Source organism: Strigops habroptila, chromosome 5 (genome assembly GCF_004027225.2).
Source record: "Strigops habroptila isolate Jane chromosome 5, bStrHab1.2.pri, whole genome shotgun sequence".
NCBI lineage: Eukaryota > Metazoa > Chordata > Aves > Psittaciformes > Psittacidae > Strigops > Strigops habroptila.
In genome coordinates, this window is record NC_044281.2 from 15,719,566 (window position 1) to 15,747,191 (window position 27,626).

Genomic DNA, 27,626 nt, shown 5'->3' on the forward strand with positions numbered 1-27,626 from the left:
AACTCTAACAGTCTTCCACTGAGGTTACTGAAAATATTATTTTAGGGTTCTAAAACAGTTATCAGCTTATCCTTTCCTGTAACTTGTGAGAAATTATCTGGTGACAATGTATAATATGCATAGGTGGGATAGGCTAATAAATGATCCCAGAAACAAATACAAATGACTGCAGGGGATTATACAGGGCATACAGCCTCAAAATTGATTCAACTATATCCAGTTTCATGTTGTGCTTTATCTCCTGGTTAATGATTTAGCTTTCCTTTTGAATGACATCAATGCAAACACATTAAAGATCAACAATGCCAAATAACAGACACAGGTTTAATTGCTTCATCTACTGTTGTACCAGAATGATAAATTGGTAAGCTAAGCTTGTTTGTCTGGCTCATGGCTTTTCCTGCCTTGTTATGCAGTTATCTTTAGGCAAAAGGATGTATTTTGCACAAATCTTCCACAATTTACACTTTACACTCTACCTGATTACTCTGCATTCAAGATATTTATATCCCAGCAAAGAAGATCTAAGGGACAAAAAGTATTTACACAATTAAAATCTGAACAGGACTATTGACACCAATAACTTTAAGCAAGCAAAAGTTTGTGTTCATGTTATGATTCAGAAAGGCAAATTGTTGAGGGCTACATTTCAGGGAAAGCTGTATCAATGGCTCCATGCAAATCAAAAAGCACAGGTTGCATATTTAACAAATATTCAGAGCATAGATGTGGCAAAGTAATAGATGGAAATAAATATCAAATAGCTGTACCATAGTGACTTTTTAAATGTCTTAAAACTGTCTTATAATCAGCCTGGTATAGGGTTTTATGGAACTATCAAGGAAGGCAGTTTAGGAGTCACGAAATCATGTGTCATCTCAGGCACTCACAGCTGATTTGATTGCAGACAATCAGATTTCCTTACCTGTGACACCATTTCTCTTCTAGAAGGACAAACATCACAGGGAAAGCCTTGGATATTTTGACATGCAGTTTGAACTATAATTTGTATCAAAAAAGGCAGTATTTTAAATTTATTACTTTATTTTTTAGGGCAACATTGTAAATTTGTCTTATTACAAATGCTAAAGATAAAATGACTAAACTGCTCATTTCATGAGCTAGTAAGCCACCATAATATTATACAACTCAGAACTAAAAAACCCCTTGCTGTTTTCCTTCAAGTTAAGCCCTTACAGGCTCAGGAGCACCTTATAAATTGATGTTGCAGCTCTAATGTGGTTGTCATCAGTGAATCTTACAGCAGCTGTGAGTAAAGCTGTCATACCTCCAACCAGTAAAATTTATCATTTACAGTGGGGGAGTAAAGAAGTGATCTGCCTCCTCTGCATTTAAGTTTTGAGAGTGATGGACGACTACGAAACCTTCTGGGTATGCTTTCTGCATTGGCCTACTTGATACAGAATCTAATACTGTATGAGTTTGTATCAGATTAAGAGTTATGTAAAGGGTATGTGTAATTGTGGTACCTCCACCTAGGTTTATAATAATATTCTGTTTTGCAGCATAAATGTCAACATGGTATTGATCTAAGGCTCAGCCATAGGCACAACCTGTGAAAGATTTGACCTTTTTAGTATGAAAGGGTTATTACGACTTCGTGTTGTAGTTTTCTAAGGCTAAAAAACACTAGTACTATTAATGATGATAGAAAAGCAGAAGACATATGGGACTGACAAAGTTAGTTTCTGTAGCTAGAGTGCTCCTTCATTGCTGTCCTTAGAGAAGTGAGAGTAACTTATGAGAAAAAAAACTTGTCAACCATCAGGGTGCCCCTGACCTTTCTCACCGTCACCCTGCGAAGCATCCACGGAACCTCGTTTGGGGTCCGGGATCGGTGCGGTATCGGGCGCAGGCTAGACGGCAGCAATTCAGTACTGCTGTGGTCCGTGCTAGCCTGCGCTCTGCCCCGCTCCACGCGTCCTGTCCCACGCTGGGGTACACGTGTACCCAGGAGGTGCTGAGCACGGCCCCTGGCAGCCTGATCGCTGCTTACCAAGCACTGCCGGACCCGCACCGGACGTGCCGGCGGCGTCGGCCGTGAGCGCGGCTCCAAGCCCGGGCCGGCCGCTCTCCCGCCGGCCCCTGGGCGGCCGCGGCCCCGCCTGCGGGGCGGGGCGGGCGCTGCCTTGGCAGCCGCCGGACGCGGTGAGCGGCCGGTGTGGCGGGGCTGTGGTGGTGCCGCCATGCTGGGCGCCACGGCCCCCTTCCGCCGTCCGCAGCGACGGGCCGGGCCCGAGCGCCCGCCCGGTGGCTGCCGCCCGCCGCGGGAGCAGCGTGCGCAAGGGGCGGCCGTCGGCGCCGCTCGCTCCTCAGCGGCGGCGCCCGAGGAGCGGCGGCGGAGGGTGGCTCCGGCCCCGGCGGCCGAGACGGGAGAGGAGCCGCTCCTCAGGGGCATCTTCGAGATCAGCAAGAGGAGCTGCGACGTGGTGCTGAGCGCCCGGCGGCTCCGCTGGAGCCCCATCCTGCCTGAGAGCCCCACAGGTGGGACGGGGCGGGGCGCAGGCCACCTTCGGGAGCGGGCTGCGGGACCGCCCGGGGCGAGAGAAAGGCGAGACGCGGCCTCTCCGGGTGGGGCAAGTCGCCTTAGAGCGGGATTACAGTAAACTAGTTACAGTCGGTGGTGTCAGGCGCGTATCCTCCTTTTAAGGTTACTGTGGTGATTCAAGAAGAAATTGTTCATAACGCAATGACCATCTTGTATCTGGACCACCTGTTTCTGGCAAGAGCCTTTAATACTTGGTGGGTGACATGAAAAGGGTGAAACAGGAGATGGTGTTTTTATGGTTTCCCAATAAGAGGATTTGATTTTGTTTTTCTGGTGTATCAGCTTTTCTCGGCTTACTCTCTTTGAGAGGTACATAAACTACGTCACATGTAGGTTTTGTGAGATGTGCCTGGGTTTTGTGATGAGGCTTCTGTGGCAGGTTATCCTTACTTCATGCTTTTCCAATAAAGCAGCACGCTGTGAGAAAGTGCTGTTATAAAGGATTTCATCAAGTGAAACACATTATGCACAAGAGTTTTAGAAGAAAATGAATGCTCCTTATACAAATCGTCTTTTTTTTGTTCTCCTAGAAACTGAGAGAACATAAACTTACTTTCAAAACTACATACACACTCTTAAAAGTGCTTGTTTACTGCAGTGACCTCCCAGTGCTCTTGTGAAGGAGAAGTCAAAGCTATGTTCAGGAATGCGGAGTTTCCAGGCAGCATAGTTGCCTTCTGGTGTGGCATAGTTAGGTTGTCCTGCCCTAAATTACCAGATTTATTTTAATATTATTTTGGACAGAACTTAAAACTTCATATGGGTAAGATTCAACAGCCATAAACTCAGCGTACAGAGAGAGAAGTTTATTCCGTGTACCAGTTTTACTATGTTAAGATAATCTGTTCTTCTCCAAGGTAGTCTATATGCTGCAGAGGCTTGAGAGTGGTATGAAAGCTTGCGATTTTGGTGCTGCTGCTGCAGAGAAATACTCAGATGCTCACAGCTGAAGTTGTTATGCTTCATTTCATGTAACTGTGTTAGGATACCAGAGCACCTGAAATCAAACTAATATGGTGCCGTGCACAGCTGTTGACTCTCATCCTCTGAGTAGTGTAACCATGTTAATGCAGTGGTGTGCTTGGACTTAGATACCTGCTTTTCAGTAGGACCGTTGGGTTCTTATGACAGCCACACTGATGTGTGTACAGTTCTTTCTCTTGTGGAGCCAGCCTGGGTGCCTTAGTAATGCTGTTACACAATGCAGTAGCCTCTCTTTCTTTCCTTCTGGGATTAACTACAGGTCTCTGTGTATGTGATCTGAAGTGTGATTTATTAATTATTTAGTTCTGTGTACAGTGCTCTAATTTGATTGCCACTTTATGTTCTGGCTACTTTAATGTGGCTTGAATTGCCATATAATGAGGAACAAGGGCCCACAATTGTCTTTTAACTGCCACCAGTGAAGGATTTTAAGATACAGACAGGACGAATGAATTTCAGTGCTTCTGGGGATGGGAAACTTTTTTATTTTTTTATTTTTTTTATTTCCTCCCAGGAAAAATCCACCCCCTTAAGTTGCTGCTGTGTGTAAGAGCTTTTCATCCTTAGTTTTCTCATACAGGTACTGGGAGCTTTTCTGTCTTACTTCTTGCAAGGTAATAAAGTATGCAGTGCTTAGTCAGGCATATTGCAGATGGCAGAACTTCAGGAGTCTTATGGAAAGCAGCATTGATAAGTTGGTGTCAATCAGGATTTGGGCTTTTACTGCACATGTATTAAATATATACAGATACTTCTTTGCCTATGACAGTTTGGTTTGGTACCACGTAGCACTGAGCTGCTAAATATTTTGGTTTCTCAGAAGCTCTTAATGTCCTACTTCTTTACTAGCTTCAGTGGAAAAGGCAGTCATGTCTTCCAAATCTTGGGTTTTTCCCTGAAGTCTGTGGTAGGCTATGAATGTTCAATATAGGATTTCCAAATTCTTACATTAAAGATCAAAGGATTTTCAGTTCCTCTGTTGTTATAGATGCCACTGCTATGTCATCTGTGGCTGTTTCCAAGATCTCTTTGAGAATGAAATAATCTTAAAAGGAAGACTATTGGGTTGTTTCTGAGACCCTTGTATCCTTCTGGCCACATTGTGATGGTAACACAGTGGCCTACCTGATAAGCAGTCAGAACAATACTTGTGGCTCCTTCCTTTGGGCCACATGGCTCTACACGTGCCTGCCTGTGACTGCAGATGAGCTGAGTAGGAGCTGAGAATTTCACTGTGTAGGGCCTATTGTCCTCACAGGGATGAATCCAGCAAGTGTCTTTTTCCTTCTGTCTCGGATGCGGTAGGTCGGGATGGTTTTACCTCTGCAGTTGCAGAGGTCAAATACAGATTTTGGAGCTTGAATGTTTTTTTCCCCTCCTGAATTCTTGGATCCCCGTAGCAATCACCCTGGGGTGTTGCCAGTGTGGGACTTATACTGGTGGTGGGAGGAGCTGTCTGCATTATGGTCTCTGTAACACAACAGTGCTCAGGCCAAGCTGTCAGTAGGTACAGGAGATGGTCAGCGGCTGTGTCAACAAATCTATTCCACTGGGATTTGGCTTAAGCATACTTTCTCTGAACCCAAATGTAGTTTGCCTTAGGCTGTAAGAGGTCACGTTGGGTCTTCGCACTTTGCCAGTGATGCTAAATGTCTCCTGCTTGGGTTTGTATGTAGAAATTCTTCCTATTTTAGGAAAAAAACTTTCTTCTGTGGCAGTCACTCCAGTCTGTCAAGTCAGAGAACTACCAGGTAGTTGCTTTCTCCCCTTTTCCTTAACCTCCAATCCCTAGTAGTTCCCCAAAAGTATTCTTGTCTTGTTGAAGTCATCATTGTCATCTACAGTTCTGCGGTTCCCATCGTATTTCTTACATGGCTGAACCCAGGACACTTGTGCAGCTTGGCTCCTTCAGCTTCTAAACAGAATCATGGAATGGTTAGAGTTGGAAGTGACCTTAAAGATTATCTAGTTCCAACCCCCCTGCCATGGGCAGAGACATCTTCCACTAGACCAGGTTGCACAAAGCCCCATCCAGCCTGGCCTTTGAACCCTTACAGGGATGGGGCAGCCACAGCTTTTCTGGGCAACCTGTTCCAGTGCCTCACCACCCTCATAGTGAAGAATTTTTTTGTAATGTCTAATATGTCTCCTGTTTGCCATCTTAAAACCATTCCCTTTGTTCTGTCACTACAGGCCCTTGTAAAAAGTCCCTCTCCAGCTCTCTTTTAGGGCCCCTTTAGGTATTGGAAAACTGTTATCATGTCTCCCTGGAGCTTCTTTTCTCCAGGCTGAACAATCCCAACTCTCTCAGCCTGTCATCATAGGAGAGGTGCTCCGGCTTAAAGTTCCCAAGCAGGTAACATCTGCCATGCCTGGGCTTGATCATTTCACGCTCACTGCATGGTTCTGCCCCATTGCACTGTTTCTGTGGAGCTTTTGGCAGCATGATTATCAGGCAGACTTCCTTCTTTACTCTCTCTGATTTCTGCAGCTTGTGTCTCCTTGAGGTTTTTGGCTACCAGTGCTCACTGAGGATTTTTGATGGCTTCGTTTGTTGTTCACTCTCCAGACCTTATAGTAAGCTCCCCAGCAACCGCTTCTACCCTTTCAAATAAGCATTACCCATTATGAATTTTGCATTCTCTGTTATAACAAAGCTTTGGGCAGGCCACTGGATGTGGAGCCTGAGAGAGTGAATGTGTCAAGTGGGAATGTGGGCAGTGCAAGGCCTGGCTCTGCTGCCCCCTCCAAAATGCTGCAGTTACAGCCTGGGCGTGCAGCTCAGCTGAGCCTTTTCTTCTCACTGGTGCCGGATGCCCTCTGACTCCTAGCTGGTTGCTTGCTTTTAACAATGCAGTAGGTGTTGCAATGAGATGCAGAACTCACACTTGGTAGTTACTAGCTATTTCTCTAGCTTCTTTCCATGTGGCTTTCCTGTGCTATAAATATAATCATGGAAATGAAGAAAAAACAAGACTTCTCTCTCTGTATTAGTAATCCAGCCCCAAACTGTAGTTTTTCTCATTTTGGATGATACTTCAAAATCATAGCAGAGAAAGCTATCTTAAGTACGTATTTGAATATTATATGTGATTTTTAGAAGTTCACAGAAGATAATAAGAATGACTGAATGATGGAAAAGAAATATTTACATTTAAGAACAAATGCCTGGAGTGTTTGTGTTTTTGTGTGTGTGTGACTGAAGTTTAAAAACTAAGGAAATGTAGGGGATTAGCAGCAGTGGATGTGGGATTTATTTGTGTTTTAGAACAGTTTTGGTTCAAATAGTGTCAATTCAGTCATCTTTATGCTGCGCTTCCAATATGTCGTGGTTTTTTTTTTTTTCCTTCTGTTGAATGAGAACTTAAATCCTAATATTTCTTTAAAGCCTTTAGTGTCTTTTTAAAGATTGCCACAGAATTTCCCAATTTGCAGTAATTGCAGATTTTCAGCAGATTTCTGTCAGATAGGAAATGGATCGAGACTGGCACTTGCTCAGTGTTTTACTGGTATGTGAAGGCGTTTGATCATTATGAAAAACTTCATAGTTTCTGGTGCATGTAGTGTACTCGACTGAAGGGTATAGGAAGTTGTTCTCTTTGGATAATAATAATAATTTGGCTAAAACTTGCTTTTTAAATGTAAGTAATTGAATATAATAGTCTAAGTTAATTGACCAATGAGAAAGTAAGATCTCTGAAGCAATCCAGAGTTTACTGTATTATTGAATATATATTTTCATAATGAAGTAAAGATCAATGTGTTAATTGTACTATTCTTATATATATTCTATAGTTCTTGTCAATATTAATCTATAATATAGATTTGTAAATATTCTATATAAGTGCAGCAATAAGGAAAAAAGTCACTGATGTATTTCACCAGTGAAAGAGTTAGCAATAAAGGACTTAAAATTAATTCTGAGTGCATAGTGGCCTGCTGCCAAGGCTATTTAGGAACAGATGTGGCTGAAATAGATACCAATAGTCTGTTTGGGATCTCTAAAGTAAGACATCTGTCAGTCTATCGGTCAGTCAGGAATAATGGAAATGGGAACTGGCTGCTACAAAATGGGAATTACTGAAGTTCCACGTTGGTCAAATTCAAAGCTTTTGATTCTACTTCTGACGTGTAGAGAACATAGTTTCTTTAAGTGGCTTATCTACTGTCCAAATATGAAAACTATTTTTAACAAAGAGACATAAAAATAAACGATAGCAAGTGTAACTGAAATGTAGTTGTACATGTATCACATGAATATATGGATTTAAGATGTAAAGTGAAGGAAGAAAGCATTCAGTTTTAAACAATCCCATAATGCCTGAACTTGTAAGACACTTTAATGTTTTTCAAGGAAGTTCATAAAATTAATGTCTTAGACAAATGCTGCACAAAACTGTGAAAGAATTTACTAATTTACAACTTTTTGTGAAAAATTAAACGCATTTAAGGAAATGGGGTATATTAAAAGGTTTCAGAATTTGTTGTTTATTTCAGGTGGCTTTTAAACATAATGTCTTGATTCTGTGTGTCTTTTATTCTTTATCAGCAGATCAGTTCATGGCTACATGTTTGTGGAACCATTTATGTGGTTTCATGCTTTCTGGTGGTTTTTTTTTGTATTTCACATGTTTATGCACCTCTCTGCTTATGTTGAAAGGGGTTAAAACCCTGGATGTCTAATAGTGGCTTTTCTGTGTACTTTAATTCTCTACTTCCAAAAAGACAGGTCAGATATTTAAATCTTCACTCCAGAAAATGTTGTGGTTCGTGTTATTTTAAAGCTGTTGCAGTTCATAAACGGGCAAGTTTTAGACTTGTGCGAAGGTGATGGATTTTGGTTTTGTAGTTTGGTTTTTCTTTTTCCTTCATTTCTTCTGTTGCACTATGTAATAATTAGGCATTGCCATGTACTGTTGTTGTGGCTAAGGTGATCTTCTGCTTCATTCATCTCCTCTGCCTGCCAGGCGAGCAAGGGATGGTGGCTAGGTGGGTGCTTGGCACATCATCGAGAAGTTGGCACACCAGTAACAAGCCAGATGTAGCTGGTGCTGGTTTCTGGCTGCTGAGCAGGCCAATTGGAGAAAGATAGATTGGGATCAAGGAGCAATCAAGAATACCATGGTAGGGGTCAGTTGATATATTAAGAAAGCGTAAGGGTTTTGGTGAGGTGCCATATGGGTGTGGGAGGGATTTGTGGGTACTGTGGGGAGGGATATTAGTGAACAGAGGGGAAACTGTAGCTGTCGCTTTGCAGATAGAAGGCAAGCAGGGTGGTCTATAGGGTGTGAAGTCTGCATGAGGGTAGGGAAATCTCTGGAAAGTCAGAGGAGACATAATAAGATGGTGAGGTGAAGAGAGAGAGGGTGCAAGTTTGTTTAAAAAAATATATGTTATCAAACTTCCATAATTTTCCCACTCTAGAATAACTGCCAACTCTTTGCAAAGGTGTGTAAGAGTAAATTGGTGGTCTTCTATATCGTGATGGAAAGAATCCAGAAGTGTCTATAAAAAAAAAAAAAAGTGATATACTAACCAATCTTTAATGTCCACGTTAGTGCTATTTTCATGTCTATGATAGTGCTACAGGTCTGACTCCCTTCCTCAGTGTAAATTAATGTTCTTTTAAAATCATTAAAACCAATATGCAGTCAAATCCCTTACCTAAGCATGTCTTGTATCTCAGTTCCTGAATCGTCCTATTCTTCAGCCTTTGAAAAACACTTTTTTTTTTTTTTCTTTCTTTTTTAAACCCCTTTCTCATGTTCTTGATGTTATTGCAATCTTTTCTTGGTTGCAGTTCTACCATGTCATCCCCGAATTGGTATCCCTTTACAATGCACCTTTATGTCTTTTCTGTTGCATGAAATGTGGCCAACTTATCTTGTCTTTGGAGTGTAGTTTATTGGAAAATGTGTGGTTTCTTTCAGGCCATTCCTGAAGTTTAGAAGCAGTGTTCTGTAAATGTCTAAGCAGCTACTTAATTCCTGAAATCCTTTCATATATATATGTGTGTGTATATATGTATATTTTAATATCTACAGGAAATGAATACAAACCATGAAGAATAGCTTGGCCACTCAGAGTCTGAGACTGCTGCCTGCTTTCTTTGTGGCCGTTTCTCTCCCTGGACTGGGTGTGGGATAATTGTGGGGATCATGGTGCCTACTTGGATCTTCCATATAAGCTCACTTCCACGGTTGTAACTCTTCATGGTAATAAATGGATTAGAATTCAGAATGTGATGGTTTTTAGCATTTTTTATTTTGTATCTTGGCAAAAGACATGCTCAGATTAAGGCATTGCTATTTTTACAGTTATAAAATAGAAATAAAAATAAAGCAGGAAAGTCTGTCATCTGCTTTTGTTGGAGTCAAAATAAACAAAACTTAAACAGTTTTCATTGTAGATATCTTATTTGTCAACTAAGTATGTTACAAAAGCAGCAGATAAATAATAGATACTGTTGCAATTATGCAAACCCCAAACAAATAGGTATTGGATAGAAGGAATCCCTTTCTATTTGCTCTTTATTTAGGTATATCCAACTATATTATGTGCTGCCTTTAGAAGAAATTTTTACTTCAATATATATAATACCCTAAAAATATTTATATCCTTCTTAGACAATTTATGGAAAAGCCTAAATGGCTGAAAATCTAAGAACAAAAACCTGAAGAACTGAGTGGTCTTTGTGTACCTTAACATTAGTGGGTTGTGGAACTAATGTTTTCCTTTCAAGGAAATCGGTGGTCCTGCTTTTTATGACTTATGTTGTAACAGTATGTGCAGACAAAAAACCATAATGTGTTGAGTATCTGATATGTGTATTACCATATTGCCATAAGGAACTGCTATTATGTTAGACACCAACTGATTTCGTGATAGTGTTGGATTTCTCTCACATATGCTTATGTTTTTGTACAGATGATCCTTTAGGAACATCTGCTAGTTTTGTGGTGGTATCTGCTGTTTCCTTTCCAATTTGACCTTTTTGTCATTTACTACTGGGACTGCTATAGAATTGCATTATACTGAGATCCTTTTCGAAATTGATTCCTGTCTCAGACATTAACTGCCAATTTTTTTGAGTTGTGTTTCACCATTCACTGGCATACTACAGAGCTGAGTACAACTGTAAAGTTATTAAATTAACCTTTTAAAATACCCATTAATAATGTTGAGGTTTTTTTTAACTGCTAACTTTAAACAAGTGACTAGAATTTCCTCCTTCCAATTGTTCAGGCTGTCTCAACAATACTTGTGTCTCTAGACTAAGGGTAAGGATGGTATTTCTCAAACTATTTTACTGGGGAAAAAGTTTTAGAATTCCCTTCTCGCAGTTTAGGAACCCTTCCCTCTTTTGTTGAAGTGAGGATATTATGCTTTGGACAGTGATACCAATTTAGGATAACATCTTTAAGTGTAGCTGAATAAGCGAAAATGCATGTGACAGTGCAACTGGCAGGGAAGTTATGACCTTGTAAATGCAACCAAAAATGGCTTCTTAATGTGTTGGAAACTCCTCGTGGATGAATTACCAAGATGTATTATAATCTCTCTTTCACATGTAGATGTTATCTGGGTAACTGGATTTTATGTAGTTATGATGAAGAGTTGAAAACATCGGTATTTCCTATTTCTGCACTCTGGCTGAGCATAGAAATCCTTTTTGTAGGACTTCAGATTTTACTATCAAGATGTTTTGCTGTGGCACTTTGTAGGAAAAAAAGGTGTGTTGGTTGTTCTATAATTTGGAAAAATGGCTAATTACTTTGCCAAGATACTCTCTATGCTTCTATAAAGATAGTGGTTACTTTCACATAATACTGTTTGTGGTTTTAAAATTTTAAGTGTATTTAAACATGCACGAGACTTAATGTTTTGAAAAATAATTAGGCTTCTGGTATTTCTTTAGCTCCATTTATTGATATGCGTTTTCATCTCCTTATACCTTTTTATTCCAAAGTCTATTAATTCCAAAGGTGATTTTGAAGTTAAAAGTAATTGACTATGTATTTTTCAGTAATGATGCTGCTAAAGGGGAAAAAAACCCAACAGTTAATTAATTTAAAATGCATTTATGGCTTACTTGGCTGAACCTGAATTTTTTTTATGAACAGGTGTTTTGTTTTTATCAAAGTATGCAGATTAAAAATGCACTATTGAATGAGAACATTATGCCTCCTATAAGGTCGCAAGGTAACTGTTTTCCTATTTCATTTCCCCATGGAGTCATGACCCCTACCCCCACATAAGTTCAGCAGAGCAACAAGAAATGTCCCACAAACCTGGAAGTTTTGTGATGCTAGAATTGCCGATATTATCGTCTCTTCTTTGGAGAAGAACCAGTCAGCTGTGTTTCACAAAGCATGCCAATCCCCATTATTGGCACAGTTATCACGAGTGTCTTGTCTATGGTGTAGGATAGTACTAGCTGGATTTATCTTTTGGGAATGAGTTTGGTGATTGGATTTGAGTGCATTTGTTTGAAGTCTTGACCTGTATTTGTATCTTTATCATGCTCTTGAGTGGGAGTGTTTAAAATGTGGAGATTGAGAGGGTGCTTCTCATTTTATTCCTTCCCCAAATTTTCCTAGGGTTTTTTCGCACCAACCCCCCTCCCCCCCCCTTTTTTTTTTTTTTTATCTTTAATGGATAGGCATTTGATTAATAGATTTTGTGTGTGTGTGTGTGTGTGATTTACATTTGTCACCTTAGCTGAATGTTGTAGAATATTTCAGCATAGTGTCTAATGTAAATGTTAAATATTGCATGTTATTTTATGAATGTTAGAGATTAAAGAAAACAAAACCAAGAACTGGTATTGAGCTCTTTATGTATATCTATCAATGACAACACAGCTTTTAGCAATTTTGAGATTGATGCAATAAATACGTAATTCCTTAAGTTGCAAAACCAAAAAAATGCTTTAAGCCACACTTAATTTGGAGGTTTTTGTAATATTATTGTAAGCCAGAGCATGTAGAATGATTGTAAGCCACAGTGCTTGGTGTTTGTAAAATTGGAGCTTAGAAACCAGAGCAGATCACAAATTATTCAAATAACCCCAGGATAACTTGTGTAAGAATTAACAATTATTTTCCAGGCCCACCATTGGCTTTATTTTACAAGGAACAATGAGTTTTCCTTACTAGTAGTATGGAAGCTCCTGTTTTCTCTCATGGTCTATCAGTGATAGCAGACAAGAATGTTTGTTAAAAGAAAAACCCCAAAACCAACCAACCAAAAAAACCCCAAAACCCAAGATAAAAAGTTTTTTAAAAAGTAAATATTGTAGGTCTGAATTTTCATGTCAGCCTTGATGTATGGTAGCCTTGCTGTAAGGCGTTTGAGGAAAGAAAATTCTGCTTCTTATGTTTAAGATCTGGTGCAACTTCCTCCCTCCCCCTGCTTCTTATTTAGTTGTAGATGTGGGAATATATTAAATCTCTGACAAAAAAAATGTGCAGTAACTTGGTTTACTTCAAAGTTTTTGATCTAGTGTGGGTTCATGAACAGAATTCAATGCTGAACTCTGAATTCCCTGGCTTTTGTCTATTTAGGCTATGTAAGGTGGTAGTTACTTAGATGCTTTTCAGTACAGAGTAGTTGTTGGTTTATTTGAACTGTGACAATAGATCTCTTCTGTCAGTCCATACGCCCAAGTGAATATAGGAAAGTATGCTTTGTGAAGCTCAGAAAATGCAAAGCAACAGATGTTATGTACTGCACAATTATATGTATCCTGGAAACTGACCTTTACACCGTGCAGACAGTCTTGGAAAAACAAAATTTGACGTAGAATTGATCAAGTTAAGGGTAACAACAGTAAATACTTACGACTAAATATAATGCTGTTTTGAAGATACTCTTCTGAGTTTGAGTAGTTAAATGCTTATCATTCTATTAACGCCCCCGTTTGACAGCTGCTTGAACATCATCTTTGTATTTATATTTTCTATATTGTTTTAGTACAGTATTAGAAATAGAATAAGTATTCTCACTTAAAAAAAATGTTGTAGGAAAGTGGCTTTTTAAAAAAAGCCCATGTTATTCTAACTTAAGTGAAAATTTCTGTGAATAAATTGCTAGAAGTAAATAGGACAAATTTGAAGATAACTCGCTGGCTTTCTGTGTGAAAACAGTACACCTTTGCCTGGCTGATCAGCTGAATGTTCTGAAGATGGTTCAAAATGAGATTTCTCCTGTCCAAGTCGTCTCCCTGATACACTGTTCATTGCAGGGTCTTTTGGAGACTCATCAAACAGCTCTGTCAAGAAAGGTACTGAAAAATTTCATGCTTGGATGATTCTGGACTTCCCAAAGGCCTGCTCTGTCACATCTAAGTAGTGTAACTGGGGGTGAGGTAATTAGGGGTCAAAATTACCATAACACCAGTGAATAATACACTAACAGTTAGATGGCTATAGATGGTGGTAACTCATGTCAATGACAAATTTTGAACAGATTTGTGGTTTCATTTAGTAAATTCTGCAGATGACACATTGCCAGGTAAATCAAAGTATATCGATATGTTACAATAATCAAGAGAGGATTGTATATAGATGTCTATTTTTAACTTGGTATTATTTTTATTAAAGGAAAAAGAATCTTCTGAATGTTTCACATGAAATATAATGTTTCTTGGTCACTTGACTGCAACACTCTAATTAAACAAGGCTGTGACTAAGCTAAGAATATCCTCCAGATCCTTTTTTGTTTCATAGATCTTTTGTGATGAAGGAGGAACAGTAATTACGGTTGCTTTAGAAAACAATGCTTAGCAGAAGAAAAGAGTTTGTAGTTTGTATTTTTTTTTTTTTACTGTAGTACAAACAAAAATAAAAAGGCTTTTTTTTGTTTTCTTCACTTACATTTGTTGAGGGGTTAATTATTAAAATATGATAGAAACAAGCAGGTGGTGTTTTTGAAATTTTGTCCCTAGGTCTCACTTGTTTTATGGAAACCATTTGTGGAATATACACACAGAAATTCAGTACATAATTTACAATGTAATTTATACATATATGCTTCTTTGGCTTGCTTAAAGCAGCTACTGCTTTTTACATTTGCAAGTTTAAAAGTTTAGCAATTTTATTTTGTATGCAGGAGCAACCTAATGAAATTACAGTAAAAAAGAAAGCTGTTCTTAAATATGCTTCTCTGTTTTATGTTTCTAATATTTGTTCTCTTTGCCTAATTCATGGAATGAAGGCTGTCTGAAAAGTTCATAGTGCCTTTGGTATATTAACAATTTGGTTTGGAAGGAGTATGGAAAAGGGAAATAAAATGGTATGGGATAAACAGAAAAGCATGATACTGATCTTTTTTCGGAGGTGGAGACTGTTAAAATAGAAGTAGAAAAGCCTCTTGAGATTGTCAGTTATGTCCTACAGCACAGCTTCAGAGATATGGCTGTTTTAGAGGTTTGACAAGCAATGGGACAGTGAGTCCAAAAGTTGATATAATTAAGCATAGTGTAATGTATTGGTCTTTTATTTGAATTCCATCAGCTTGGGATCAATATCAGGAGCTGTAGCTAGACCATTCTTAATGTATATGATCATAGGTTTATTATGTGGAAAATATCATCTGTCACTTAAACAGTTGTTAGGATTATTATGTTAAGGATTATTAGAACATAAATAGAGACTAAACCAGATGTTTGTATGCTTTATAAACCAGCAGTTATTTAACCACATTTTGACTACTGTGTGGACTTCTGGTGGTCTCAACAAATATCATGTGGGACTGGAGAAGGTTCAGTGGGTGACAGTGATTACTAGATGATCTTTAAGGTCCCTTCCAACCCAAACAGTTCTATGATTAAAGATAAGGAAAGACTCCTGGATGAGAATGATGGACTAGACTGGCCCTTTTTGGTCTGAAAGGGAGGCAGTTGAGATGGGGCCTGGAGAAGAGAGTAAGTGGCAATGGCTTTCTATTTTCCAAAATAAGAAATACAGTGCATCTAATAAAGCTAAGAAGAACCATGCTCAAAACAAAAGGAATAATCATTCAGCAGCTGAAAGAACTGCAAAACTTACTGCCAAAAGTATATTGTCGATTCTAAAAGATTTTGTCGGTTCAGCTGGAGATGGAAAGCCTTATTTGAGTGCTGTTAAATGAGTAGAAACTGCAGTCAGTTCAGAGTGTCCCAAATGAAAACAGGTGGAGAGTGGAAAAGTATTAGTGGAAAATAGAATAAATGCTTCCTTTATTCATTCTTTTCTCTTAGCATCTGCATATGGATATGGCTTGTCATAAGATACTAGGACAGATGGACTTTTGCTCTGACCTGGTATTTCTGGTCTTACAAACCAGAAACCAGTTAAAATATATTTAACTGACATTTTATGTAAAAGCACACACACGGCTAGTCTGTAATTCCTTCTGTATTTGCACTACTAAGCAAGCTTTTTTTGGTAGAATTCAAACTTGAGTTTCCTTAGCCTTCCACTTGCAAGGTATTTTTATTGGAGGATCGATATAGTTTAATAAGAATGTGTGTTCTTTGACAAAGTATCAAGAGGTTGATTTTATTAAATGATGTGAAGAATTACAGTACAGTAGCAGACTGTATAGGAGTTACAGTAGCAGACTGTGTAGGAAACCTGTACTGCTTAGCCATAAGTGCCTTGAAAATATTGCTCTTATGTATGTCTATAATTATTATGTCTGATTTATTTTTATTTTTATTGTGGAGAAAGGGAAATTAAATTCCAAATACCATATATATACGTGTATAGGATATGAGTCTGGAACCATTAGAAACCATTCTGGAAGAGTAATTAGTTTCATCAACCTCAAGATAGGGAAAAAGTACAACTTCAGTATGCTTAGCTGGTGTTTTTCCATTAATCTCTTTCGGAAGATTTCTGATGTTCACAGGGTTGAGAATGACCCGCAATATAGAACATCCATTTGTTATGTCAACAGCTGGAAGATATGTGCCAAGAGATCTGTAGTAATCACTTCTTGAACACAGATGATGATAATTTTCTTGCACTGGTTCACTTTAAGGCCAAGTCAAAGATTGTCTGATTTTTAATGTATGGCTGGATATGTGTAGAAGCTCAGATTTGTTAAATTTACTTTGAAATGAGCAAGATAAGTTTAATATTTTGATAGAGGAAAATTTAGATAGAATAGTAACAGTAACATACATACTGTGTGAGTGCCTGTTGGAGAGTCTGAAGATACATCTGTTAGTTGCTGTATGGGTGCTTTGAATACAAATCACTCTATGATCCTGCAACCATATGCAGGACCTTTATGTGAGTAAAATTCTCAGGATCTACAAATATGATATTTACTTCAACCACATAGTGGTAATCCCTGTATATATGTGTCCATTTGGTGTAATGTTAGCATTTAAAAGTTTGGGGGGAGTAAAAATTTGTATGTATTAGAGGAGGTTTGAATTGTACCTTTGTCACCTGACAAGAGTTTGTCCAGCAGTGAAGACTCATCTTAAATGAGTTTTGTATGTGTTTTTGTTGGTGGGTTTTTTTTTTCTTTTTTTTTTTTTTTTTGACATGTCAGTGAGTAGTTTTTGTTTGATTTTAGTAGTACTGAGTACTAGGATTAGGAATGGACTATGATTACGAATAGACGTGTAAATGTGGTGTGTAGCTACCATTACCATACTGGAGTTAGGAGGAGTAGATGGGAGATGTCAAGGAATTTGCTTTAGATAGGAGGCTGCTTGTTTGAGGCTGTTGGTGCATGCAAGGATGTAAAGCATACATCATGGAAAAAATTTGGGGTGGTTTGTTTGTTGCCTTTTTTTTTTTATTAGTGACTCTGTCTTTGGAGCCATTGTTATGACTGTCAGAAAATAAGTAGGTTTCTGTATGTAACTTGGTATACTGATGTAGTTTGATGTAAAAGTGAAACTTATTTCAACACTGATAGTTAATTTTGAATTTTATGGTACTTAATACTGAAATTTTAGTCCTGCTTGGACTAAATTTATGGCTTCGGCATGTTCTTTAAAGTGCATAAACTTATTCTACTTTATACACTGGCTATTATGCACAAATCAAAGCCAAGATGAAATTTTCATGAGATTCTCAAAAATTGAAAGATCTCCAAATAATGTGTTTTAATGACTCATTGCCATTTATTCTTGCAATTCGTGAACTTTATAACAAAGTTAAATATTAAAACAACTTAAAGTACTGGCTTTACCTGATAATTTTTGAGTGTATTTTGATTTCCAAAATAGCATTATATGTAATTTTCTTATAAATAATCAGATATTCCCTGGAATTCTTAAAAAAAAAAAAAAATTGTAGAGGTGTAGCTATACTTTAACAGTATTTTATGTACATGATTTGACATTTAAATTAGCTTAGACATTTATTATTTACAATTTTAGTTTTATTTTAATGTGTATTTCAGCATGTATTCAACAGTTCTGCTGCTAAATGAAGTAAGCATACACTTAGCTTGCTGCACAGATACATGGGCACAGGTGGACATCTTGGTACTGTGCACCATGCAGTGAAACACATGGCACTACACAACATGGGGCAAAGAGCACACAGTTTGAATTAGAAATCATTTTATGGATACCTTGTAAATTTGTGCTTGTTCATATATGGGCTGTAATTTCTAAAAAGAGTGTATGTGATTTTAGATTGAACATTTGTGATACACGTCACTCTAATGTAGTTGTCCTTTGTGGAGAGAAGCAGTATTGCATGAGCCTGTTTATGTCAATATCTTAATAATTTATCTTTACAACTGCTTTTGTCTATATTTATAGTAACATTGGCACCCTGTGTACGGAAGATACAATCAGTGCTGAAAGGAAACTTGCATCCATCTGGAAGCAATAAACTTTTCTAAAAGACTGCACAGTGTTACTTAATCCTGTGATTTCTTACTGTGAGTGAAATTAAGGTTTGGTTCAGTTGTGTCACATCATATTGATATCAAATCTTTTGTGAGAGCTTTGTCATAGTGTTAAGCTATAAACTAAATTTTAAAATTGATGAAAGTCTGAGAATGTAATTTCCTCAGTCACAGAATTATGCATCACTGCAAATGTAGTCAATTCAATATAATAACAATAATTATAATACCAAAAAGCTTCTGGAGTATTACACTTTGTAAGCTTTCTCTTTATATGAAGGGCTAATTTGTATACTGCACAACTGGCTAAGTATGCCTTAAATTGCATTGTGTTCTAACTAATTTTTGTACCATACATATATCATGTAGAACCAAATATATTTTTACTATGCCAAAATATTTTACACAATTAGAGAAATACGAACAGTTCCCCCAAGAGGAAGGGCAAAACCCTCATGTATGTTATAAAGATCACCTAAAAAAATTCTGTGGGGTTTTTTTTTGCTTTTCTTTTAAATCTGTTACAAGTGTAGTGTGCATGAACAAAATAGGATTCATTCATCCCTGCAGGCAAACTGGTGTAGCTTACATTCTTCCTATTGGGGCAACCGAGCTGAAGAGGGTTGGGATGAGGGAATGGTTTTATGCTTGTCAGAGGATTTTGGCGGTGCTGTTGCCATCTCTTACCCTTGGGCTAGTGTAGAAGGTGCAGATAGAATGATAAAAAGGATGGCTGAGTTTATGAAGAAAGTTCCTAAAAGCCAGAGCAAAGATCAATGAGAATAAAGCAAAACATGTAGCTGTTAATAATGAGAAGTTCATGGATGAGCTTATCTCAGCTGATAGCTATGCTTCAATACCTAAAAGCACAAATTGGTAATACACATGAATTGCCAGTAGCTGCAGAAGGAAATTGTCCTCTGTTTAGAATGGGATGTGTCTCTTTTTTTCCTGAAGAAATTGTTTACTTGAAAATCTTTTCCAATAAAGACCAAAATTCAGATATTTGGGGTATGTTGAGTTCCCTGAAAGTGAGACACTGATATTTAGCAATATGGGTGTTTTGTAAATCTGTATTTGAGGCTGAAGCAAATCAGTAAGAGTCCAAGTAGGACTAATTATTAACTTGTAGTTAATCAAACTCAATGATGTCATGTGGCCGAACGAGGCTGTTTGATTCCCCGCTTCCCCTTATTTTCTGAAATGACAGAAGTAATTGCCATGATTATGACATAAATTAGTAGGTACAAACCAGTGTGAGATTTTTTTAAAGGAATGTAAAATTAAGCTCACGTTTCCTCTTTGGGGATTCTTTAGTATCTTTTAGCTCTGCTAGCCCATTGTCTTAAATCATGTAAGCTACTAGATCCTAGTCTTCTGTTTAGTTCAGAAATCTCTCTTTTTAAATGAATTCCATTATATGATGGTTGTTTTGTTGGTCTGTGTAAGACCAGTCATTTAATCTGCTTCTTGTTTTTGCAGAGGTTTTACAAAATGATGGAAATCATTGATGTTTGTTACCCTGTTGTTACTCTGAAGTTTGTTACATAATGGCTTTCACTTATCACATAAAAAGCCCCAAAGTTTCAGGCACTTAAGAAAAGGTTTGCTGCTACCTTTCCAATCATATTATGAGATTAGGCAGTATGTGGGTCATACTCTTAACATAAAATGTACAGCTTTCTATAGTAAATCTATTTTCAGTGGCCTCTTTCTTGGTGTGGTGAGAAAATGTAACTGTTAAAAAGCCAAGTCTTTGCTGCAGGTATCCTCTCAAATTCTTCAGGTTCAGAATTTGTCACTGCCTGTCTTGTTTCCTTTCAGCTAGCATTGTTGTACAGTGCTGTTCTGTACAGCATTATTCCTGGAAAATCATATTGTGTTGGGGTTTATTTTTCGTTTCATCATCTCCCTCAAATTCTTTGTTGGAGAATGAAGGGGAAACTCTTCCTTAAGCTGAAGCTTCTTGTCTGGAACACCGTTAGGTCTTGTGCCTTATTCATGCTTTCCCATGGAGGTACTTATTCAAGAAGCTATTTGGCTTCTTTTCAAAATATCAGTTTTGGTGTGTTTTTTCTGATGAAGTTCTGCCATTAAGCTGTAATTAATAAGCAAGGAACTCCACTGCTGTAAACCAGAGATGGAACAAGACACTAATGAAAGCTTGAGGCTAGATGTCTAATGAGCTTCATTACAAGAAGGGCCCTGTCCATGGCCTGCTGGGCATCATGGAGACTCAGGATGCTGGGTGCAGGTGTAACTCCTGAGATCTGGTCATGCTCAGAGGGGAAGTCCCCAGTCTGGCCCCTCTCCAGGGGGAGTTGGCTCCAGCAAGGGCGACCTCTGAACTGAACTCTGCTGTTATAGTATGAGGTTAATTGAACTGTTCCTATGTTTGCTCTGTGAATTGCCAGCATCATTTCTCATTTTGGTTCAGCCAGAACTAGGCAACTTGGCAGGGTTTTGTTTTTTGGTTTTGGTTTGGTTTGGGGTTTTTTTCTGACAGAAATTTGCCTATTGCCATCCTTTAAAGGTGCATTGAAAGTCAACCAAATTTTAAGTCCCTGAGTATGGTCCAACTCAGGACTTCAAAGACTACACCAGATGTCCCCTAAAGCTGCTATTCCTGCAGTTGCTGTGATGATATAATGCTGGGCACAGGGGCATGTATCTGCAACAGCCCTCTTAGTATGATGAGGATGTTCACAAGAATAAGATTTAGTTTTTAGAAGTTATGGTGGAGAACAGGGATTGGAACCAGCTGTTTAAGGGTTCTTGGGGGAGAGAGCTGTTTGAAACACGGAGAGGCGACTACTACTTTTTCAATACATTCTACTTTTTGTAGAGTGTATTGAAAGTTGCAAGGCACTGCTAAAGCCAGTTTTATGTTGTGTTTATCACATTTTGTCTTTTAAAAGATATTTGTAGGGGTTATTAGAGAAATAAAAAAAAATTATATTATCTAATGTAAGCCTTTATCCCATGATCTTGGATTTTTTGGGGGGAGGCTGAGTTGAAAAACTGGGACCTGAAGTACAGATTTTTTTCAAGAATATTTTTTACTATATCAGTTATTCTTCATACTAATCTTATTTTTAGACATAGCTATCTATGATAGCAGTTTAAAATCAGATGACTTATTTAAGCTGGAATAGTGAATACTGCCTTTTACTGCTGTTTTGAAAATAGCGTGTAGCTTCCTAGCCAGTGAAACTGAATGTGCCATTATAGGTTTGTAAAGTGGAGTTTGAGACTTATAATTTTTTTTAATTGATAAGATGTAAATAGTTCTAAAAAATTCAGAGACACATTGTGCATCTTTCCCAGTTCTTGCTGGCTCTTGTTGATCTGTGTTTGTGTGATCTTTGGGGAGTTAGCAATTGGAAGTGAAAATGCACAGCAGATTGGCTCAAAACATGTTGACTTCCGGCTGTTGGAGGAGACAGTCCCAGTCCTTTTTCTTTGCTGCTGTGTATTTTTTTACCACTTTCAAGCATCTCTAGTTTTCTAGGACTTGCATTGAACTGATTGTGTTAAGCAACTTGTCAGAAGACTAAGTCAGCAAAATAAAATAAAATAAATAAAGTAGACAATCTGTGTTACTTTAGGGATTTGAATTGGCTCAGTGTGGTTTTGTCAAGTGCCAGACGTAAGGAGAAGGGCTGGACTACACGGTCATGGCAGGTGAATGAGGGTAGGTGCCTGTATTGGAAAAGGGATTAACAGCAAGGTATTGCGTTGGCTTGGCAAAATACATCATCCTCAGATTCTCTAGAGGAGGAGAATGAAAATTGGTTGTATTCCTGTCAGATGTCTTTAAGCTCAATTTTCTGCCCTGGAGGAATACAGCTGTTGCTGCAAGTGAATAGCTGCCATTAAAAGATGAACTTAACTACACACCCTGCTTTTACTCTCCAGCTCTGGAGGAACTGAGATGCAGTACTTTGGTAGTACTTTATAAACATCTTGGTGTTCCCAAGGAAGTTGTTAAACACAATCTGAGGAATGTTTTTCTAGACTAGGACCTTGGTTGTGTTACTCTTCTCTTACACCGTTTAAAAGGACTAGAGTAGCATAAAGGTAATATTCAAAGAAAAAACAGCCCCTCCCCTACCTGGCCCTTGCTGTACCTTCTTCTCATCTTGCTGTTTGATACTCTTGGCAAGCAGAAAGTGCAATTTGGGTTTCTGTGCTTGCAGAAGAGACTGAGAGGCATAGCATCAAATCTTGCTAAAGGTGTTGCATGACCTGTCTTTTTGAAATAAAAAACCCTTGAAAATTCAGATGTTCTGAAAACAGCTTTTCTGTCTCATGTTTAGAGTCTTTCAATTAATGTTAAATTACCTGGCGAGCTATACAGTGATTCTCAGCTCTTCTGGTAAGAATGATCATACTAGCTCCTTTATATTTCTCATTGCCAGTTCTTACTCAGAGTTGTAGCTGAAAACTGCAGAGGTTTTATGAATCAGTTGCATTCTACGTATTGTGCTTTGTCGACTACAGTAAGGGAAAATTGTCTTAATTTATGAGTTAATAGTTGCTAGTTTATATATATTAGACATTTACATATTAATTTTGGATATTTCTAAGCCTAAATTTTTAGACATATTGTCAAAACTAATTTCATTTTTTTGGTTCTATTTATTTCCTTTTTGGTTTTATATCAACACAGTTACATTTTGTTGTATATTGAAACTAGGATTTTGAAAGTAGTGTTCATACAGTGTAGGATGATTTGTAATCAGTTCAATAATAACTGTTGATCACAGTCTTTTCTTTGGTATAGTATTGATAATTTTTATTTCTAATTATTTTTGTTATGTTAGACTGCACTGTTTTGTTTTAAAAGTGTTGGTGTTTATATTTAAATAACACACCTCTTTACAAACTGTTCTATTTTTCAGTAGGTCTGCTTTTTTCCATGTGTATGTTTTCATCAGTTTTGCTGTAAACATGAGAATCTATTTGTTTAAAGCCTAGTTGAACACTCTTAACTAATTAAAATTTGATTTGCTATTTACAGTTAAACTGTATTTGAGTGTACTGATCCCTCACCCTTTTATTTAGCTCAGTGTGGTATATTTAGACATGGTTTTGATTAAATAAGAGATTAGATTACCATAAATAGGAAAAACGTAGGATAGTCTCATTGTTTGAAATCAGTGAGAGGATAAATCGGAGCATAAAACTTCCTAGAAATTTGTATATCCAGGCAGGCTTTTTTCATGATATATTTGAAAAAAAAAAAAAAAGAATGGACATGTGCAGAAACTGTGAGTACAATTAGCGTCAAGCAGATAAATCCAACTCTAATCCTGTTTACGGTCTACATCAGACAGATGTGCTGAGATTGATTTAGACAAGCCCTTGGCTTATAGTAATTTTTTTTAAGTGCCATATATTCTGTTTTTGTTAGATCTTTGTTAAATGTTAAGTGCTGTTAGTTTTACTCTTCCCTAACGCCTGTAACCTACTTAATACAGGTTACCTCTCTGCTGTCATGATGACAGGGCAGCCTGATAGAAGAGATTATCTTTATGCCTTGTAATTAAATTGACTTTTTTCCAAAGATACAACAATGGGAAGTGGATACTGAATTAAATAAATAGCATGATATCTAATAGATGTATACTTAAATCTCTTGCAAGAACAGATGGTAGCCAATATCTTTCTAAGTAATGTGAGAGGACAGTTAATATTCTGAAACAGCTAACAATAACCAAAAGACCTATTGGTTCGTTAGTATCACATTGAAGTTTAAAAAGGTGTCTAATTCAATATATACTTTATATTTAAACTTGGTGGTCATGACATACTAGAAATACTTTATAAATGTAGCTCATTACTTCAATTTTCTGTATCAGAATTGTTTTATACAAGTTTACTGCATTTGCAATGATCTTATTTTCAGTAAAAAAAGAAGATGGAAATTACAGAATATGTCTAGGGACTTTTATGCAGATTTCTTTTCAACTTTAGTAAAAGTTGGCTGTCCTAATCCTACTACCTAGTTCGGTATTTCCTCTACGATTTAAAACTTGAGGATGATGCTGTTGTATGATTCAGTATTTCAGCAGTTTATATGCTTCTCCAAGCTGTATCTGGAAATGTATTCCAGTAGAGCAATTAATCAAATGCTATGTTTGAAAGTCTAGTGCTGCCTAGTAAGAATATATTATTTTAATTTTCAAAAGTTTTGATGTGCATCTGAGCAACACAAGCATTTGATAAATACAGAGTAAGAGGAAGATGTAAAAGCAAATAAAAATCTGGCTGAAATAGTAGCGTAAAATAAGACATAAGCCTTTACCTGGCTTATGGCTAAATGTCATTCTATGAAAGCTGGACTTTCAAAATACAAAAAGTATTTTAACAGGCCTCCATTTTACTTGATTTGTGCAGGGCAAATAGGCTACTGCTTGTAATTTATTTGTGATGCATATGCATAACAGCATAACAGAATTTGTGATATCCTCAGCAAAACTAATAGTTTAATCCAAAATGTTATTTGTTTAAAAATATTTAAAAAGCAAACCCATTTAGCATATCTGTATTGGTGTGGGGGAATAAATGCTGCAGCTTAGCTGTTGCCACAGAGCTGTTGTCGTATTTCAGGTGTCTTTATGTTTACCCATTTTCCTAAAGCATTGAGTTTGAGTGTATGTCTGACAGTGAGACTTACTGGGAAAAGATAAGCAGACCCCCTTTAAAATGCTGTTTTAAAAATTAAAACAAGTCTTAAATAAAGATTAAACTATGTAGTTCTAGGTAAGTGATTCAGGCTGTCACAAGTAAGCGCTTCATTTAAGGCCTACAATGACTATTTGCCCCCAAATGTTTTAGAAGAGCAATACAAAGTTTGAAAAAAAATCAAGGTCTCTGATTTGGTAATGCTGGTATTAAGGTTGCTTGTACAATGTTCGCTCACCCTTTGAGTCTATGCAAAATCATAGTTCAAATGGAATTATACACATTTGTTTGTTCCTCAGTCCTCTGCTTGCATTCAATGCGTTTTATAGAAAATAATTTACAGCAGTCATTAGAGAACTTTGAGCTTTGTTTTTGCTTTCTATTGTTTGGTGAGTTTCCTCCTGTTTGTTTACTATGTACTTTTGAAAGTCTGCACTAGAGACAATTCCTGTGTACTATCTCAGAGCACACGTTTACTTGTCACAGTATTCCTGTTAAAAATAGAATGGTTTTAGTCCAGTTTTACACCTTAGTAGCTGAAATACGGAGAAATTAAGATAGTAAAATGTAACAAGTTGGAAAATATACGTAGGAAGTATAACAAATTCGTGTTTCTATCAGCAGTAGGTTTTGTATGGAACAGGAGAAAATGGGTTGTCTGAGAACTGTGAAGAGAGGTAATACTGACTTGAGCTTTAGCTCTGTTAGCATAGCAGAGGTGCAATCCTCCAGGATTTCTATATAGAAAGATGATCACTGCATAGTCTGGTTCAAGAAATAATGTTGAGAAATGTCAGCATTGCAGGAATTGACACAGGCTTCTTTTTCCTGCTCAGGAGAAGTATGACTTTCTGAAGGCCTCAGCTTCAAGTGGTGTAATGAAGTGGGTGATACTTGATTTTTGCAGTCTCACCTACAGTGCTGTCCATTTTTTCCAGTAAGGCAGTTAAAATAGACTTCTGCAGCTTCTCCCCGGCACTTCAGTACAGTGTGCAGCAACTATTCATCAAACAGAATCTGTTATGGCTTGTGCTATTGAGAAACCACTTGACTGAGCTGTTGCTGTATTTGGAAAAGGTTTCTGGTTACCTTTTCTTGCTTTGGCTGCAAAGGGACCTTTATCAATCTACTGTATCAGATCTGCTGTAATTGCGAAGAAAGCAGGGAAACTTCATTTTGTGTCCAGAGTATCTGATACCTACAGGAATGGTGACATTTTTTTCTTCAGCCTGTCTGTTCAACTTTGTTTTTGAGGAATCAGGTGCTTTACAGCTCAAGAGAGCAGAAAAAGGAGAAACCTGTACCACAGTTGTTCAGTTTATATGTCTCTAAAAGATAGCTGGAACTAGTGTAACTGAAGTGATAGTGTCTGCAGCCACAGGGTCCGTGTGTGTAACAGTCCTGAGATAAGAAAACCTCCAAAAATCTCCCCTTGGGTGAGGGTCTTGAACTGTCACAAGAACTTTCAAAACTGTTTTGTCTTCTAAACTAAATTCATGACCTGAAAAGGAAAGATAAGATGGGTGACATGCTTTTGGTTTATTTTTCTATTTTTGCTTAACTATTTTATGGTATTTCTCTAGTCTAAACCCGAAGGGCAGCAGTTGTATCAAATGAAAAAATACATTGAGCATATAGTTAGCTTGGGTCATAGGAGACTTTCTGATTTATGATTTAGGAGAATACAACTGATATGACTTAGGAGAATGGAATGAAGAATTTGGTTTTTGAATGCAAATGCAAAAATAACCAACTGGTTCACTGTTCCTAGATTCTGCAGTTCCATTCATTTATTTTTTTAAATATCGGAAGAGGGACTAAATAATCTCTTTGAAGTCATGTTATTTGTATAACTGGATACCTAACCTAAATAACAGAATTGTATTGGTAAAATACAGGACCAGTGATTGAGGTAAATGATATGCAGTAAATTTAAATATAGGCATGAGCAGATGCAACAAGTGAAGCTAGAAATGAAGCCATAACAATATTTATTTATTTATATATATATATATTTTTTTTTTTTTTTAGATATTACTCCTAATCATATTGATAACAATTTTTTTGTTCTTCTTTCTCCCTACAGGTGATTCAAATATTAACTTGCAGGCTCAGGAGGAGATTATAGAAATGAAAGATGTATTTTCAGTAAAACTGAAACGTCGTCGTTTTGTAGGGCAGAAAAAAGGTGGTACTTTGTTGGGTATCACAATTTTTAAATGCTTGAATAAAGAAGATAATAAACTAACAGACTGTGCTATCCATTTAAATAACTTAAGTGAAGATCATTGTCATTCATGGTTTAGACATCTAAAGGATATTTTGAATGGTAAGCATTGCATTGCTGTTGATGTCATTATTATTTCAGACTTGTTTCTGTTGGCAATACCTAAGGTTGAGTGAAGCTTAGAACAGTATGTTGCCTATGGAAAAGACAGATATGAATGTTATTGCTGGAAAATGTTTACTACTGAAGTTTCACATGGTAAAGAGTAAAATTTAGGAAAGCGACTAATGC

The 27,626-nt window shown here is 37.4% G+C and overlaps 1 protein-coding gene across 3 annotated transcripts in view; it reads left to right on the forward strand.

Annotated features, from left to right (window-relative positions):
- The first annotated feature begins 2,141 nt into the window (after window positions 1-2,141).
- Window positions 2,142-27,626, forward strand: part of CERKL (ceramide kinase like) — a 57,678-nt gene continuing 32,193 nt past the window's right edge. For 2 of the 3 annotated variants that reach the window (XR_003991510.1, XM_030487045.1), the window contains exons 1-2: window positions 2,142-2,505; window positions 27,195-27,437. Coding sequence is in view for 1 of the 3 variants with exons in the window: in XM_030487045.1 (XP_030342905.1) it covers window positions 2,208-2,505; window positions 27,195-27,437 (541 nt within the window). In the remaining 2 variants the exon portion in view is untranslated. The remainder of the gene's footprint in view (window positions 2,506-27,194; window positions 27,438-27,626) is intronic. The other variant, XM_030487046.1, reaches the window with a different exon arrangement.